This window comes from Jaculus jaculus, chromosome 11 (assembly GCF_020740685.1).
Source record: "Jaculus jaculus isolate mJacJac1 chromosome 11, mJacJac1.mat.Y.cur, whole genome shotgun sequence".
NCBI lineage: Eukaryota > Metazoa > Chordata > Mammalia > Rodentia > Dipodidae > Jaculus > Jaculus jaculus.
The window spans coordinates 2,399,256-2,418,022 of record NC_059112.1 but is presented as its reverse complement, the minus strand read 5'-3'; the positions used below and the strand labels follow the sequence as shown (position 1 = coordinate 2,418,022).

Here is an 18,767-nt window from a genome sequence, read left to right as displayed (position 1 = left end):
AGGTTCCTGGAACAAAATGGATAGATTTTTTTAAAGCAAAGCATTATTTTCTAAGAAGTGTATTTACACTACACATTATAGAGTTGGTTTAGAGTCTGTAACTTGGCCTTTCCTTCCTGTCACTGTTGTTTTTTTGTTGTCTTTTTGTCTAGATAAAACTAGCTTTAAGCCAGTGAACTGAGTTAGTCCTGAATTTGAATTTAATTCTTCCTTTGAGATCCTGTGCCTGAGTTTATTTTTCTATATACAAAGAAGCATTAATTTAGTGTTATTGAAATTATTATAATGTCATTGTGAATATTTTAAGCACTGGCAAGTAAGTATCTCTTCCCCTTTTCTGTCCTTTCCCTTCCTTTCTAGTAGTGTTTTGTTCCACAGGAGGACATATTTAAATTTACAGTGGCCATTAGGCCCTGAACCAACAAGTAACCCATTGGGAAACTATCCACAAGCAAAATATTTTCTTCAGCAGAACTACAACCCAAAATTGGAGTGCTATTAGCACAATCAATATAAATACTTTTCATACAAAATCAGATAAAAAGAAGCCCACATGTATAAGATAATATGTTTGTAATTTTCTGAATTATTGAGTCTATCTGGTAACAGAAACTGTCTTAAATCTTCAGTTAAAAAAGTAAGAATAGGGCTGGAGAGATGACTTATCAGTCAAGGTGTTTGCCTGAAAAACCAAAGGATCCCAATTCAATTCTCCAGGACCCATGTAGCCAGATGCACAAGGAGGCACATGTGTCTGGAATTTGTTTGCAGTGGCTGGAAGTCCTGGCTCACCCATTCCCTCTCTCTTTCTCCTCTCTCACTCAAATAAACAAAATATATTTAGAAAAAAAAAGTAAGAATAGATAAATAGGAAGTAACCATCTCAATTTGTTTATATTTTCATAGGGTCAGATAGCTGAAGGGACAGATTCTACCATGGTTCAGTGTGTGTGTGTGTGTGTGTGTGTGTGTGTGTGTGTGTGTGTGTGTGTATCAGGGAGCACAGACCGAGTTAGGACTAACACAGCTTAATTACCAACATGCCAGAGGCTGGGTCTTTTATGTAATTCCAAAGTACTATATTCTCCCAGCCCCCATAAAACCTGCTTCAAAAATATGTTGCAATTATTTATTTTTCTAAACTGTTCTACCAGAGGAGCAAACTTCGTGCTTCCTGGTATATCTTGAAATCTAAGAAATCTACAGTAACTGCTAACAATAATTTTTTTTTCAAAATATTTTCCTTATTTATTTGGAAGCTGAGATGGAAAAGAGAGTGGAAGAGAGAGAAAAAGAGAAAGAGAGAGAGAGATGCCAGGGCCTCTCAACCTTGCTAGTGAACTCCAGATTCATGTGCCACTTTGAGCATCTGGCTTTATGTGTGTACTGGGTAATGAAACCTAAGCCATCAGGCTTTGCAAGCAAGCACCTTTAACTGCTGAGCTGTCTCTCCAGTCCTAAAAACATGTTTCCATGTTACTTATGGATAGGAATGTAATGTGGTTGATGTGTAGGTCTTGGACTTTCTGTGACTAAGAATTAAGAGAACTGATGCTACTCATCTTTTTGCTGGAACAATCTGGTTTTCATCCTTCACTAAGCAGTTTGCAGACAGAGTCCTTGTCCACAGTTCTTGTCAGTGTTTCTGGTCTTTTCCAGTTAGAAAATTTGAGAACTTTCAGGGATTTGCCAAGGGTTTGCTTCATCTGATTGTCCATACCCTTGAATCACAATCACAGACTATCACACAATATGCTCCATGAAAGCCATTATATTCTATACATATAATATGAATCTGACACATGTGATGCACAACCAAGCCTTTCTATTCCTTTGTAGCATAATTCCCAACTGTTCAAAGTGCATCTCATGGCTTCGTAACACCCTCCACTTCATAACCTGCAGATGGCCCTGGTTGAGTCCCCCTCAAGAAGAACACCACCACAGACATCATTATCTCCACAAAGGCTGCATACAAAGTCATGTATTTTAAAAAGCCTTTTCCTAAACCTTTATCTACCACCATTGGTCCTTTGGGCTGCTCCACTCATGGGTTTTGGTTAAGTTCGACATCACCTAGGGAACTGAAGGCCCCTCAAAATCTCTGCACATTTCTAGTCTGCGTCCTCTCTCATTCTGTTCACCTTCCAGCCCAGCCCAGATTTATAGGTAGTTACCTCTACAAATTGCTCTCCCTACAGTTTATTCCAGGCTTGACGCCATCCAGTGTTTACTCTCACTGTATTTTCTCTGTTTCTGTCCCCAAGTTACAGCATACAGTTAGAGAAATAAAATTATGTGACCTAATATAATATTCTATAATATAACACAAACCTTTCTAGTTCTGCCAGAGCTTTCTGGTATCTTCAATCCATTGCTTCATTGATGCCCACCACCTTTGGACTTCCACAGCTATTTCCCAAGTCCTAGCCACTCCTCTGGCTGGGACTTTGCCCTAACCACTCAGTAAACAACCTGCACCTACTGTAGTCTAATGATCCATAAGCCTCCCTTTATCCTCAGCATCTCTATGAACACTTTGTGACACAACACTGATATAAAATGACCATAAGTTTACATGCTGTGCATATTCAAGCCACACAACATCATCACCATCAATTTCCAGAATTCTTTAATCTTATAAGACTAAAACTCTGTGTACATTCAGTAATAATTTCCTCCCTACTTCGTCCAACTACCCCCCACCCCTGCAATCCCTATTGTTATTTTCTTTACTGAAGGGAATGGCTAAAAAGCTATCTTTAATATCAGTTGTCAACAACCTTTACCTTAAAGCATACTTTACAAATGTTAACTGATTTATTTTTCTAGTCTTATAATTCTCAAGTCTAATAACCTGTAAGGATTGTTTTCAAAAACAAGTGAGTAAAAAAAAAAAAAAATGACGGAAAATATTTAAGTTGACAAGAAAAGTGTAGGGTGCATAATAAAGACAAAAAATAAAACCAAGCCAAGTGTGGTGGCTCACGCCTTTAATCCTAGCACTCAGGAGGCAGAGGTGTGAGGACTGCTGTGAGTTTAAGGCCAGCCTGAGACTACATAATGAATTCCAGGTCAGCCAAGGCTAGAGTGAGACCCTACCTCAAAAAGCCAAAAATAAATTAATTAATAAATTAATTAAATAGAACCAGATAGAAAGTTGCAAGGAGGGATTATATGGCTCAGAAAAACGAAATAAGCTATCTATCTTCCTGACTTTATATTTCTTAGATTTAGGCCTTGAGTTACGACTATCACCATTCACTCTCCTAGCAATCTGTGGTCTTCCTTCTGGGCCTTCTGTGTGTGCTGAAGAAGTTCCACCACTGTTACACTAATGCCTGGGACAGAATTCCTCACCAGAAGCAGCTTATCGGAGGGAGGGATTTATTTCAGTCTTACAGTTTCAAAAGAAAGCCTTATAATGGCAGAGAGAAGAATCATATGAGCAGGAACCTGGCTCAATTCTTCATATATCAGTGGCAGAGAGAGAGGAGAGTTAGATCTGAACACCCAGTGACCTGGACTTATCTTCAACATCTGCCCCTAGTGACACACCTCCTTTGGCAAGGCTCCACCTCCTAAAGGATCCACTGGTTGGGAACTAAGTAGGAGGCTTAATTACAAATCCTCCAGGCTGTGGGGAACAGTTTGCATTCAAATTGCCATAACTGTCATCACTCCTAGACACAAATGTCTTTTCTTTTGCTTAGTCTGGTTTCATAAAGTTTCAATCACTTCCACTCAAAAATGGCTTAATAAGACAAATTCTCAATGTATCAATGAGAATGATATAACAGCATGAGAACATGAATCACAAAATGTAAATGTTGATGATATTTTCCCTCTCTCTCCTCTCTCTCTCTCTCTCCCTCCCTCCCTCTTAATCTTGGCTTGGGTTGTCTCTTCCAAAGCTCATGTTCAAGTTAACTGTCATTCAGGCAGTACTAAGACATGGAACCTTGAAGAGGTAATTAAATCATGGTGGTTCTGATGTTACAAATGGGTTAGTGGAATTGATGGGGAGTGGGCTAGTTACAGAGAAAATGTGCTTATGATCAATGGTGCCCAAGTGCTTGCTTGCCTTTACCCATCCTCCGTAAGATGATGTGGAATGAAGACCTTGGCCAAGTGACTGTGTCATGCTCAGGGAAGTCCCAACATCCAGAACCATAAGTCAAACAAGCTTCAATTGTATTGTGAATCAAGTGCTATTCTGTTATAGCATTAAAGAGAGAGAGAGAAAGTGAGAGATTACCCACACAGCCTTCATGGCTGGGCTTTGCCTCCATCTCCCCCTTCTCTATGTCACTGACAAAACTCCATGAAATGCCTGAGCCGCGAGTGTGAGCAGAGCCCATTTGCCTCAGGACACCTGTCTCCTCAAAAATTGTCCTCACCCTTCCATCTGCCCAATCGCCTCAGAAAATCCCATTCATCCTTTAGACTCAACTCAAGGGGCACCTTCCAGAACCAGAGAGGCATCTGTAACTCTTGGAGTGTTCCGGCCACTCTCCTGAGAAAGGAAGTTTGGTGTCCCCTTCTCCATGCTCTTGTGCTGTCCAAGTCTGTCTGTCACAGAGCTTACCAGGTGTCTGTCAGGTATTTCAGTGGGAGTGAAATTCATCTTATACAAGGATCTAACTTGATTCTGAAGCCATAAGTGATTACTTAATATTGACGAGATGAGGGAGAAAAAGGAAAGGAAAGATTTGACTGATGAAGAACTCAGTCTGTACTGGAAATAATAGTATCAACGTAAACATTTTTCTTAACCTGTCTGTCACAATGATGGAAATACAATCCAAGAGGCCCTCATGGGATCATGCATTGCTGCAGAAAAATGGAGGTTGATGGATTAAGCAAAGCAAAGTAAGGCTTCGGGCGTTCCAGCAAGATGATCAGTGCCCTATGTCTGAAAGTCTGCTGGGCTAGCTCTGTTCTGAGGAGGCTCTCACTAAGCATCGTCACACTCCAGGGTTTCCTGACACCAGTTTAGTAACGCCAGCAAACAGCCAGTGCCGCTCGGTTCACTCCACTGCACAGTTGACACTTAGCTCTAGCCGCGGCTGTCATTTGCACCAGTCCGAAGCCGAATCAGCCTGTGTGAAGACACAGAAAAGAAGGGCTTACCCTGTCCTGGGGTAATGAGCTTCCCCTGTGGAGTCACCTCCCTCCCACCACATGGATAGGATTGTCAGGGGGAAACCAGAGCTGTGTTTAAGAAGGTGTCCAAGTGTGTGCACGAGACAGGTGCAAGATTAAAGCCAGAAGTGGAGAATGAAAGGGAAGGTCAACGCTGAGAATCAACTGATTTGGGCAGAGGGATCGTGGCCTTGGAATGTAGTCACACGCTCAGCGCCTATATCATTCCATAACGAGCTATAACCGGCACTCTATAAGGAGCTGTACCTATGCCAAAACGGGAGAGAACGATGCAGGTTAATCAAGTCCTCAAGGCCAGGAAGGTGGAGACGCACAACGCTAGGGCTCAGGAAGGAACACCTGTCCCCAGACTTTGCAGCCCGATCAGTCATACTCATCCGATGTGGAACAGGGTCAAAAGCAACTACAGCAGACAAGAGAAGACTGGGGACTTGCTAGAGGCTGGGAAGTTCCCAGTTTCTAAGGTGAGGCCAGCTGGGAGAGGGCAGCACCAGCGCTGGACAGCTAACACTGAGCGACCTCCTCCCCGCCGGGCTCCGCAGGGGAAAGAGCTCAGATGCGATTTATTGGAGATCACAAAACGACAAGGGAAAGCAAAACTTTCTCGTGTAACTGGAGATGACGCATGTGTGTTTAAAGTGGTTTTATTCCAGGCACGAAAGATATCAGCAAGACTCAAAGAGACAGGAGACAAGAGAGGCTCTCACGATCCCCAACACTACCCACTGACTTGCCTCCAAAACTCACTGGAGGAGCTGCGGCCCCTGGGAGGTCCCTGGGCGGCCTAACAGCTGTCACTCCAGCCGGGCCCATCGCTTTTCACTCGCTCACCTAACAGGTATGGAACAACCCTGAGTCTCACTTTCGTGGACTCGCGCAGGAGGGCGCGGATGGCACCAGTCTGTCCCCAGGGCACGCAGCCCCGGGGCGGGGCGTGCTCCTTCCTGACGCGGGGAAACACCCAGATCTCCGGGAAATTCCCCGGGCTGAGCTCCAGCCTTTCCCGCCACGGAGCATAAAAGCGGCCGCGGGTCGCAGGGAGCCTCACAGCCCGCACAGCACCCCAGCCTCTCCCGCCAGCGCTGAGCACCCGGATCCGCCCACCCTCCTCTGAGCCCATGGCCCGCGCCACCTCCAGTCCCCGCGCCCCGCTCCTCGGGGCCGCGCTGCTGCTGCTGCTCCTGGGGACCTCAGGCCGGCAAGCGACAGGTGACACCCGCTCCTGGACCCCGGGGCGGGGGCACGGGCTCGGGTGGGGCCGGCCGCCCACAGCCCTGCTCACCAGTCTCACCCCCTCCCGCAGGTGCGCCTGTGGCTTCGGAGCTGCGCTGCCAGTGTCTGCAAACAGTGCCAGGAGTGCACCCCAAGAGCATCCAGAGTGTGAAGGTGTTGGCCCCAGGACCCCACTGCACCCAGCCTGAAGTCATGTAAGTCCTGCCACAACCTCCAGGGTCCCTGACCGGGCACTGGCCCACCCTGACCTCCTGCCTCATTCGCACCTGTCCTCCTCCCTCGCAGAGCCATGCTGAAGGATGGACGAGAGATTTGTCTCAACCCGGAATCTCCCATGGTCCAGAAGATCATCCACAAGATACTAAACAGGTGAGCTGTGGCTCGTGTTTGCCAGATGTTGGGCCCAGGTAGAGGCACTGGCATGGGATGCCTGAAGGTTCTGTCAGGGAAGCCGGGGTTCAGAAAATTGGAAGTGGAGATTATTTTCATGGTCAAGCTTGATTTGACATCATTAATTTGCTGAGAAAGGGGTATCCAGTGCCCTCCACCCACACACCCTAACTCCTGCTCAGATGGGTGCTGAAGATATTTGCTCCTAAACATGAAGCAGAACTGGCCAGCGATGCTGGAAAGGCTCCTCCTTATTAAACATCTGGGGAGTGGGATCACTGGACTGGGTCAAGCGCCCCTCTGAGTCATTGTGGTGGAGGGTTGAGCTCTTTGTACTGAAATGTTCCTGGGTTCAAAGCCAGGTCCTCTGTGGCTGTTACTTAATTGCTCTTAAGAAAAGTAGGGAGATACAGTAGCAAGTTCATAGCCTTGTTAGTGTGATTTAAGGGAGGTCAGTCACATGTACATTGTGGACCGAAGTGATAATCATCTTGTCTGGGTGTTTTTGAATCCACACCACAAGTTTTCTTCAATAAAAATATTCAGGAGCCCAAGTTCTAACATACTGGATTCAATCAGAGCTTCTCTGGGTGGAGGGCTGGGCAGCTTTTCTCAATACCTGTCACACTGACCCCTTTCCCATCACAGGGACAGCACCACCAACTGACCCACAGAGACAGCAGTGTGAAGTCTGTCCCGGGGCATTGCTGCCACAGAAAAGAAGACAGCTGGCTCTGGAAATGTTGGCGAATTGTGGTTTACTGTTTCTTATTATAGGTCTACTTATTTATTTATGTATCTATGTATTTATTTATTTTTGCAAAGTTTGTGTTTCTATTATTTTATATGAGTATTTAAAGTTGTGAATGTGTCTCACCAAAGGCAGCTCAGTTTTGATGATTTCGTTTGAAGATGATGGGTTTAAAATGTTTCATTAAACTAATATTTGCTGGGAGTCCACCAAGTATCAACTGCTATGATAGAAGGGTGCAGAATGGGGAGTCCCAGCAGCTAGAATCTCCTCTCTAAGGATAAAGGAATGTGTGGACCTCTATCTTTATGCTTTTTGAAAAGAATGCTGATTATTTATTGAAAGTCTTTCATGTTATATGATCAACATGGGTATGTTGAATTTTCCCTTGGACATTTTATGTCTAGCTTGTAGGGCATACTGCCCTTTATGTTCATTATGCAGTGTGTCTCTTTGTCTTGGGATACAGATTTACCATGACTGTTAACTTTTTACAAATTATGTGGAAATAAACATTTTACAAAAAAAAAACCACATGCATACCTCTTGTTTATTCTTCTTAACCTCTGTGGGTTATGTTCACCTGCGTGCTGCCCCTGGCTGGCAGTTCACTTCCATTTTACCCACTGGAAGCAGAGTAGTTGATATTCTTTAAAAGTACTTGCTACCCTCCCCCATGGACCATGATCACTCTTGTTTGATAGAGAACATTGTTCGGTGTGAAGACAGGGTTTCATTCAAATGTAGTTCTTCCGTGACATTTTGCTTACTTTGGGATGGGATCATGCTCTGCTGCCCAGATTGGCTGTGAATCCACAATCCTCCCACAGCTGCCTATGGACATGATGCAACTATGCGTGACTCCAAGGAAATCCTTGACAAATTTCTGAAGTTAAATCAACATTTTAATAAAAGCTTTTCTTAAAAGCCTTTGTGGAAGTGCCTTTTCAAATAATGATGCAATTCTTCCCCATTTAATGAAATTGACAGCAAGAGATGGAAAAATATATTGTTTCTATGAACTTAAAAAGGTATGCTATTAAAAATGTACTAAGAATGAGCTATAGAGACACATATATACTTCAAAATATATGGGCTGGAGAGATGGCTTAGCTGTTAAGCGCTTGCCTATGAAGCCTAAGGACCCCGGTTCGAGGCTCGGTTCCCCAGATCCCACGTTAGCCAGATGCACAAGGGGGCGCACGCATCTGGAGTTCGTTTGCAGAGGCTGGAAGCCCTGGCGCGCCCATTCTCTCTCTCTCCCTCTATCTGTCTTTCTCTCTGTGTCTGTCGCTCTCAAATAAATAAATTAAAAAAAAAAAAAAGGAGAAAGGGGAATGGATCAATGGCTTTGTGGTTAAGTGTTTGTCTGCAATGCCATAGGACCCAGGTTTGATTCCCCAAGACCCCACATAAGCCAGATGCACAAGTAGGCTGTTGCAGTCAAGTTCACATTGCTGGCAGAAATCACCTGACCAAGAGGAGCTTGTGGGACAAAAAGGTGTATTTTGGCTTACAGACTTGAGAGGAAGCTCCATGAAGGCAGGGAAAATGACAACATGAGCAGAGAGTGGACATCACTCCTTGGCCAACATCAGGTGGACAATCGGAACAGGAGAGTGTGCCAAACACTGGAAACAGGAAACTGGTTATAATTCCCATAAGCCCATCCCCCAAAATACACTGCCTCCAGGAGGCTTTAATTTCCAATTGCTATCATCTGGGAAGAGTAGCATTCAGAATACCTATGTTTATGGGGGACACCTGAATCAAATCACCACATTTCACCCCTGGCCCCTATAATCTGATATCCATACATGTTATAGTGCATTCAGTCCAATTTTAAAAGTACCCATAGTTTTTATCAATCCTAATAATGTTCAACACCCTCATAATCCAAGGTCTTTTAACTGAACCATATTACCAAAAACTTCCCCCAAAACCCATAATGGCACAGAATAAACACTCACAATGCAAAAGATGGCATTGGGCATAGCAAAGACATAGTCAACAAATACAAGCTTTAAAATAGGGCAAATATCAAACTATGTAGCTCCAAGTCCAACAACTCTAGCAAGTGACAAATCTCCAAGTCTGACAATTGTAAACAGCAGTAAGTCTCTGGAGTTCCAATTCCACCCCTCCAGCTAGGCTACTCACAGTCCTGGAAAACTTCATCTGGGGCTGGCAGCTTTCCTCAGCAGCCATCTCATGGTCCCGGCATCTCTACTGGGTCTCCACTGCAACCCACAGTTTATCCTCATGGTTCCATCCAGTCTCCATGCAGGCATCCAGCAAACCTGCTTCACACTGCCCATGGCTGCTTCTACAACACAAAACCATGCAAATTCAATGACCTTCTCTCTCCTGCATTTCTTATACCAGGTGGGGTGCCAATTTGTTAATCTGGGCGGGGGGTGGGAATAAAGAAGACTTTGAAGAACAGGACCCTCCTTGAGCACTCAGGCCTCTTCAAAAGAGTCTACATTCCTCCTTTTGCCCCAGTGCAGTTCAGCTGGCCCAATCTCCATGGTTTTAATCTCTCATATAATTGCAGCTGAACAGACAGCAGTTTCGTCCCAAAGATTTCTTTCTGTGCCATACCCCTCCACACACACCAGTCCATTTCTATGCACTGCAACCTTGTAGATAGTCTCAGGACACAAGCATAACAGCAAGCTTCTCACATAAACTGCTTCTATCCCAGACCAGACAAAGCTCCTTTTCACCCTCTCTAGCAGACAGCTTCAGGTTTGCTGAGATGAACTTTCAGACCAGACAGTTATGGAGGAAAGGATATTTATTGAAGCCTACAGATCCAGGGGAAGTTCCATAAATGGCAGAAGAAGCTGGCTTGCCTTCACAGGACCAAGCTGAGAGAGAGAAGCACAAGCCTAAAGCCACACATTTCAAGAACTCCAGCTAGGCACACTTTGTATATCTTTAGATTGAAATCTGAAACCCACCATGACACCTTAAGATCCACCCAGCAACACTGCCTCCAGCCAGGTGGCTGCAGAAGCAAACTACAAACAAATAAAAAACTGAATATACTGGGGGCCATCTATTCAAACCATCACACCCTCATAAGCCAAATCTCACAGTTCATAGCTCTTATTGCATTCATGTCTTGCAACTCTATCCAGAATAATCCATCAAGCTGTATTTACAGCACAGCAAGGTGTCTCTTTGGCCAAGGTTTCAAATTCATCCACATTCCTCTTGAAAATCATTTCCAAAAGGCCAAAGCCACACAGTCAGGTGTCTAGCAGCAAATGACACCACTCCTTGGTACCAACATTACTATTGCAGTCAGGTTTGCATTGCTGGCAGAAATCATGTGATCAACAGCAACTGTGGGAAAACAGGTTTATTTTGTCATACAGAATCAAGGGGAAGCTCCACGATGGCAGGAAAAATGGCAACATGAGCAGAGGGTGGACATCAGCCCCTGGCCAACATAAGATAGCAAGAACAGGAGAGTGTGACAAACACTGGGAAGGGGACATGGCTATAACACCCATAAGCCTGCCCCCAACAATATACTGCCTCTAGGAGGCTTTAATTTCCAATTGCCATCAGCTGGGAAGACTAGCATTCAGAATACCTAAGTTCATGGTGGTCATCTGAATCAAACCACCACAGGGACAGACACATCTGGAGTTCTTTTGCAGCAGCTGAAAGCCTTGGCTTACCCATTCTCTCTCTCCCTCTCTCTCCCTCCCTCCCTCCCTATTTCTCTCTCTCAAATAAATTAAGAAAAATAAAATACTTTTTAAAAAATGAATAAAGGGGCTGGGGAAATGGCTCAGTGTTTGAGAATGCTTGCTTCTGAGGGCCTACTGGCTTGGATTCAGTTGCCCAGTGCCTATGTGGAGCCAGACACAAAGAGTGGTTCAGGCATCTGGTGTTTCTATGTGCTTGCAGGAGACCCTGGTGTATGTACCATATTAGAATGGCCTTCCTAGCAGTAAAGCAGCAGAGAATTTATGCCAAAAAAAGAAGACAGACACCTTGGTCTTGTCCCCTGACTTCCACATGCCCACCCCCCAACATATATACGTACATACATTATACACACAAATAAATGAAAAGGTCAAATATCATTAGATTGTAAATTACATTGATCAATGCTATTTAAAGACAAAATTTAGATATGTGAGCCTAGATACCTTAAAACTAAAAAAATTAAGTGCTATAACATATAAAAGCTAACTGACAAAAATTCCAAATAGATATATGAATAATTAATAACTATAAAATATTGTGAATGTAGCCATGAATAATTTCCATGTTACAACTTATGGAAAGAAGTAATCTGGGGCTGATGAGATGGCATGCATAGTGGTTGAAGGTGCCTGCTTGCCAAGCCCACCAGCTTGTGTTGAATTCCCCAGCACATACATCATGCCTGATGCCAAGTAGCACCAGTGTGTGTGATCCCAGCGAGTTTATGACAATGGAAGGCCAAGCCAGGAGAATCTGAAGCCCATGAGCCAGCACATGGCAGATGGTTCGCTGGGGCTTAAAGAAGATGGAGTAAAGACATCTTGAAGTTGTCCTCTGACCTCCACACCAGATGTTGCATGCATACCTATATGTACACAGACAAATAACTCATTAATAAGAAGTAATCCTAGAGTCAAAGAAGTCAGGTTCAAAGCATGAAGGAGACACTTCCAGCAAAGACAAAACAATCCTCAGTGGTGTGAATAACATTTGGAAACACAGAAAGCAAGGTAGAGAGTCTGGAAAGGGGCCACCGGGACATCAGCACCACTATAAAGATTCTCTCTTAGTTTTTTTTTTTTTAACCTTTTATTTATTTACAAGCAGAGGGGTAATGAACACACCAGAGTCTCTTGCCACTACGCGAACTTCAGATGCATGTGGCTTTTTCTGCATCTGGCTTTATGTGGGTAATGAAGCATTGAACTTGGGCCGTGGGGCTTTGCAAGTCAGCCCTTTTTGTAATCACTGAGCCATCTCTCTATCCCTTATTGGTTGGTCTTTACACAGGTCTTACTATGCAGCTTGGGCTATCTCTGAACTTCTGATCCTCCTCCCTCAGTCCAAATGGTGGGCTTACAAGAATGTGGTGCTATGATGGGCTTCCTATAGCTAAGGATTCTCCCTAGCCCATTCAGCACTCACTAGGCAAAGCAGAGAAAATTGAGTGATCATTTAGAAGAATTCAGCAACTCAAACAAGGCCCAACCAACAGTTATAGCCACTTGGCCCAGCAGTCATACAACCACACGTATCTTTCTAGTGTCCAGGAAGCATTTCCTGAAAGAGAAGACACAGGCCATGAATAATGTATAACAAATCAAACATGTTGAAATATCACAGAGAGCATTTCCTAATCATCACTTTTCGGATGATGTGTAATTTTCCTAGCTGGAATCAATGTGTCCATACCCTGTGCGTGATGTTTGCTGTGGTTCATATGTCATCCCTCAACTTCCTAAATTTTGCTTTCAAAATACCAGAGTCATCATGCTGCTTTCATGTCCAGTACAGCCACCCAAGGAAGATAAAAATAGTTGCATGGAGATATTTCCTAATTGTGTACATTTATTTCTAATATATTTTTGTAAGTATTAGCATTTTTGTATTTCTTAGGTTATGTTATATCAACATACTGCAATATAGTTGCCTAATGTTTCTTTCACAGAAACTTAAAAAGCTTAAAATACTGAAAATGTAAACTATCTTGGGATAATGCCCTGATCTAACATACTAGATGGTGCTTAATATTAACTAAAATAAGTCTAAATGATTACACATTGTTCAAGTCATTAAGATGTCCTTACTACAAGAAGTAAATCAAAGACTACCTATGTTGACAGATGAAAGTATGTAGGTTACATCTTAAAAACTTTCTTTCTTAAAAATATTCTTCAATATTCCTTTCTTTCTTTCTTTCTTTTTTGGAAAACTTAACACAATACTGTGTATGTTGTATGTGCCCAATAAATGTCTTTTGAAGGGAATATCCACCATACCCTCATTTTTGGCATACAATTTGAAACTGAGGTTTGCCCAGCCTTCCCACCTCCTCATAGCAGACACTCGATAATTCTCTCAGCATGACCTATGTCCAAGGGCTATGGAAACACCTGGGAGTGCAACCAATGGCTTCTCTGTGGAAGTAATATCCAAACTTACTGACAAGTCGGATCCTCTTGCCAGCACACAGATCCCTGCCCTGCCCACAGGGAGTCCCAGCTGCGTGAGCCCCTTGCATTTTCCTTCCTAGAACTCCCATTCCAGTACTGGCCATTCTTTAAACCTGCTTCCTCCAAGAAAATGTCTCCTACAGCTTGCACAAACCTACTGTGACCTTAGCATCAGGTGCCCTTCTTCTGATATATTTTTCATGGCCTTTAGCAGACTTTTCTAACTGTTTTGTCTCATATTACATCTGTATTTGCAGTGAAAGTTCAAGGATAATAGGGTCTGGCTTAATCCTCTGTATCCTGGCACCTGACTTCATTATAAATGCTGGGAGAATGATAGTGGAAGCGGTGAAACAAGTGGAGAAATGATCTATCAGATAAGCAAATCCTGTAACACCAATCCAGGTTAAATTGGCTTAATAAAAATATAATCGTCTATCTCCCAGTGAATGGGTGAGGAAGACACGTCCCGGAGTTTGAAAATCCTCCTCTCACATCAGGTGCAGCTGATTTTCCTGTGCTGGCCCTGGCTCTGCAGCCGCTCCCTGAGTGCTGGCAGAGATCCCAGCTCCCGTCCTACTAGCTGAGACCCAGCAGGAAGTAAGGACTTATTTTTTTCTAGCCATTTCCTGGCCAAAAGGACTGCAGGGAATTTTTCTGACTTGAACAGGGTTATGTCATTTGCTCACTCTTGAGATTACCAAGGTGCTTGGGAGTTGGACCCAGGCAGGAAGGACTGGCCAGTAGTCCCTGGAGCCGTCAGCTTTCCTCTGGAGCTGGGAATAGGATCAGCCTGTCTGAACCACTCAGTGTGGGGAAGAGAAATGACAAGGAAGGGAAGAGCAGAGTTCTGGTTTTCAAGGGAAAGCCTGGATTCTGTTTGCAGAGGTAGGGAGAAGAGAGCTTGAACCAGGCCGAAATGGACCTACTGAGTGATGTTGGCCCTCAGAACATTTTGGATTGAAGACCTAGATATATCCAGAAACTACAAGATATCACTGTATTTCCAACTTTAAATGCCAGAAACATGAAATCGCAGTTGTGTTGACACAAATCCTCAGTCATGGATGAGATAACCACATACTTTGTAAAATCCATAAACCTTAGGCTAATAATAATTTTCTGCACCTTTTAAAAATATAACTTCCCTTGAATTCCTATTGTATTTTATTGGACTATACTAAAGATCACTGCAGAAAAAAAAATGTAGAGACAAAAATCCAATTGTTTACTTTTTTTCCTAGTAAGTATAATAGTGTTTATTTCTCCATTTATTTCCATTTTGTATTGTTAATTACCAAAACTAGAATTTCAAAATCACATGCCAATTATGCTACACAAGAGACTTTAACTTTCTTCTTATGAAAAATTAATATAGAGTTTCCATATTGGAGGAATTTTTTGCATAATTCTTATTCTTTTATACATATTTTATAGGCAGGTGAGTTTGGGCTTTGGCAATATAGGGGAATGATTATTTATATTTTATTTATTTATAGTTTTTAGCACTTAATATGCTCTGGTGCTTGACAAATTTTAACACATTTCTTTATCCTTCAGGGTTTGAGGCAGACACTTCACTTATGTGTGTTTTGATAGGAGACAGACGTGAGCAGCAGACTGACATGTCCTGGTGAGCAGGTGGAGCAGAGCTGACCAGCCTCTCTCCCCTTTTCTGCCCACCTAGGGCCTTCGCACAGGATCTGTCTGGGATCTGATGCAGGTCCCAGCCTCACCCAAGTCATTTGAAACAACTGCAATCCGAGGACAAAGGCTGGAGTTAAAAGCTTAAATTGTTTATCGCAAAAGCAAAATATGACCAAAATTTGGTTAGCTAGTGGAGAAATGGAAACTGGTCCAGAAAAGCTCATGTAAGGTGGAACAGCAATGAGATTAGTCTCCATAGAAACAGATAACTGTGATCCAGTGCACGCCACAAAGTCCTTATTCCTGCATGAATTTTGGGCCTCTTTCACCCCAGTGTGGGACTCCTGGGTCTAAAACCTCTAGCCTGAGGAGTTCTAGAATTTCTAGAGGAAGGCAGCTTTGTAAGATTACAACGCTGTAGGAAATGAAACAGGAATTCAACTCCTTTCTTGAGCGCGGCGGAAAGACGGCACGGAATGGTTTATCTGTGTGTGTTAAGCTCCGGGACAAGGCACAGGAGATCTGTGCAGGTGCAAACTCGTCCTCCTCCGACGAAGAATTCCTGAGTCCTTCAGGAAGAAGGAAAATAAATCCCAACCTTATCCTCCAGCCCCATTGTCCAAGTTTCCCCTGCTGTCCAGTGTCCTCTGATGACACCTCCAGTGAGGAGTCCCTTCCACGCCCTCTTGGGGAATAGGACCAAAAGCAAAATCCCCAGTCCAGTGTCAGGCAGAAGGGCGGTGGCCGCGCCCGCACGTCCCCAACACGGTCAGCCCGGGGCGGGGCGTGAGCCTTCTTGACGTAGGAACCCCAATTCTGGGGAATTCCCCGGGCCGGGGTCAGGCCTCTCCCACCAAGGTGCATAAAAGCGGCCGCGGGTCGCAGGGAGCCTCACAGCCCGCACAGCACCCAGCCTCTCCCGCCAGCGCTGAGCACCCGGATCCGCCCACCCTCCTCTGAGCCCATGGCCCGCGCCACCTCCAGTCCCCGCGCCCCGCTCCTCGGGGCCGCGCTGCTGCTGCTGCTGCTCCTGGGGACCTCAGGCCGGCAAGCGACAGGTGACACCCGCTCCTGGACCCCGGGGCGGGGGCACGGGCTCGGGTGGGGCCGGCCGCCCACAGCCCTGCTCACCAGTCTCACCCCCTCCCGCAGGTGCGCCTGTGGCCTCGGAGCTGCGCTGCCAGTGTCTGCAAACAGTGCCAGGAGTGCACCCCAAGAGCATCCAGAGTGTGAAGGTGTTGGCCCCAGGACCCCACTGCACCCAGCCTGAAGTCATGTAAGTCCTGCCACAACCTCCAGGGTCCCTGACCGGGCACTGGCCCACCCTGACCTCCTGCCTCATTCGCACCTGTCCTCCTCCCTCGCAGAGCCATGCTGAAGGATGGACGAGAGATTTGTCTCAACCCGGAATCTCCCATGGTCCAGAAGATCATCCACAAGATACTGAACAGGTGAGCTGTGGCTCGTGTTTGCCAGATGTTGGGCCCAGGTAGAGGCACTGGCATGGGTTCTGTCAGGGAAGCCGGGGTTTAGCAGAAGGACTGGTGATTACTGCTTCAGGGCAACCTTGCCCTGACACCATTTATTTGCTGAGAGCGAGGAAGATATGTTCAGTGTCCTCCATCCCCGCCCCCACACCCCTACTCAGATGGATGCTGTGATGCATGTTCCCAGAGACTAAGTAGAACTGGCCGGTGGTGTGGAAAGCCTTTTGTATACTGAGCGTCAGTATCTGCCTCCATTCCTTCTGGGTCTGGGCGCTCCTGGTTTGGGGCCACCCTTGGCTCTGGGTCTTCCTGGTGAAGAGAAGGCACTTTGCAAGTGAGACTTCACCGAGTTCATTCTGGCCTCCACCTCACCCTTAGTTAAGAGAAAGATTAATAACAGGGGAGATAACTCAGTCCATCAAGTGCTGACTTGCAAACATGAGAACCGAAGGATCCCTAGACCCATGGGAAAACGCCACGCATGGTGGCATGTGCCTATAATCATAGACTGGGGTGGTGGAGACAGGATGATCCCCCAGCTCACATGTCAGCCATCTAGCCTAACTGGGGAGCCCCAGTGAGAAACTCTGTTTCAAAAGAAGGTGGACAAATTTCCTGAGGCATGAAGCCAGAGGTTGTCCTGTGGTCTACACACACACACACACACACACACACACACACACACACACTTTAAAAATGATAGTTAGCTGAAAGGCTAGGGGTGTCTGCATTGGGAAACTCCTAGAATGCTGAGGATAAATGCGGGGAGAAGAGGGCTGTGCAGTCTTCTGAGTACCTGCTAACACCAACCATTTCTTATTCACAGAGGCAAGGATGTCTGACCAGAGTAAAAGGAAACAAGTGGCTGGTTGCTAAACCGGAAGGAGATTCTGAAAGGAATCAGAAAGAGAAACAAATAGCAACCGGACATCTGATGTGTCATTTCTTATGAGAGTTCTCCTTATTTATATATGTATTTATTTATTTATTTTTCAATGCTTGCATATTGTTTATTCTGGTATTTAAAGATATGAATGTGTCTGCTAGTTCATGATACTATTTATCTTAAAAGGTTATTTTTTTAGTGTTAAATCAAGTAATTTTACTCCTATTATTTAGTTGGAAGGTGATAGATTTCAACTGTGTTCATTCGTAAACTACTTGGAGGGAAGGTTGGCACTCCATCGTGCCATGCTGTCCACTGTGAGAGATGCCAGTGATAAGCAGTGGAGATGGAAAAAAATGTAGTCAGATCTCTGTAGAGTTTAAGGGGCATTGTGTGCATATGTATTGTAATTGCTTAGAAGAATGTCAGCGGTTATTTATTTTCAGTCTTTTCATAGCATTTCTGAGGTAGATGTTTTAAGAACTGTAATGTTCTGATCATTCCTTGGACATTTAATGTCTTCTCTGTAAGGCATAATGCCTTGTTTACCTATAATGCTACATATTTTTCCATGTCTTGGAAGAGAAATGTTTATTTATTGACGTGCCTTTACAAATAAGAAAATAAAGCTTTCAGAAAATATCATACATGTGTTTGTTTTGTACATCATAATCTTTTGTTCCTCAAGAGTACCCATGGTGTTGAGAATCCATAGGTTATGCAACAGGCAGCCACCTGATGAGACTTCCCTTGTTTCTCTTAAAATTGCACATTTTTGATGCCTTTTACACATCTGTGTAGGCCTTCCCTTCAGAGTTCTGCTTTACATAAAATATTAATGTTTTTACTATGAGATGTATACACGGAGAGGCTCAGAGAGCACACACGTGGCATCTGGCCCGTGCTCTCCTGAAGACGGAAAGAATGGAAGCAGAAGAGAAATTCAGAGGAGAAATAAGATTGGAGAGGATGACACTCGTGGTCACCCTGAGCTTAGAGTAAGAACATAGGCAGCAAGTCCAGAG

General features: G+C 44.5%; 2 protein-coding genes across 2 annotated transcripts; both read left to right on the top strand.

The window, feature by feature from the left end:
- Positions 1 to 6,270: 6,270 nt before the first annotated feature.
- Positions 6,271 to 6,772, top strand: LOC123453305 (growth-regulated protein homolog gamma-like). Its single transcript, XM_045130235.1, has 3 exons — positions 6,271 to 6,375; positions 6,470 to 6,593; positions 6,685 to 6,772. Exons 1-3 carry the CDS (start codon positions 6,285 to 6,287, stop codon positions 6,770 to 6,772), a joined length of 303 nt encoding a protein of 100 aa, XP_044986170.1. The 5' UTR covers positions 6,271 to 6,284.
- A 9,561-nt stretch (positions 6,773 to 16,333) lies between these two features.
- LOC123453301 (growth-regulated alpha protein-like) lies at positions 16,334 to 17,811 on the top strand. The gene is made up of 4 exons (XM_045130213.1): positions 16,334 to 16,427; positions 16,522 to 16,645; positions 16,737 to 16,820; positions 17,683 to 17,811. The coding sequence occupies exons 1-4, from the start codon at positions 16,334 to 16,336 to the stop codon at positions 17,696 to 17,698; spliced, it is 318 nt and encodes a 105-aa protein (XP_044986148.1). The 3' UTR covers positions 17,699 to 17,811.
- Positions 17,812 to 18,767: the final 956 nt, after the last annotated feature.

Excerpts from the sequence above, each read along its gene's own strand:
- LOC123453305 (XM_045130235.1), top strand. The coding sequence starts at position 6,285 with ATGGCCCGCGCCACCTCCAGTCCCCGCGCCCCGCTCCTCGGGGCCGCG. Across the intron at positions 6,376-6,469 it reads CTCAGGCCGGCAAGCGACAG|GTGCGCCTGTGGCTTCGGAG; the intron begins GTGACACCCGCT and ends CCCCTCCCGCAG. Across the intron at positions 6,594-6,684 it reads TGCACCCAGCCTGAAGTCAT|AGCCATGCTGAAGGATGGAC; the intron begins GTAAGTCCTGCC and ends CCTCCCTCGCAG.
- LOC123453301 (XM_045130213.1), top strand. The coding sequence starts at position 16,334 with ATGGCCCGCGCCACCTCCAGTCCCCGCGCCCCGCTCCTCGGGGCCGCG. Across the intron at positions 16,428-16,521 it reads CTCAGGCCGGCAAGCGACAG|GTGCGCCTGTGGCCTCGGAG; the intron begins GTGACACCCGCT and ends CCCCTCCCGCAG. Across the intron at positions 16,646-16,736 it reads TGCACCCAGCCTGAAGTCAT|AGCCATGCTGAAGGATGGAC; the intron begins GTAAGTCCTGCC and ends CCTCCCTCGCAG.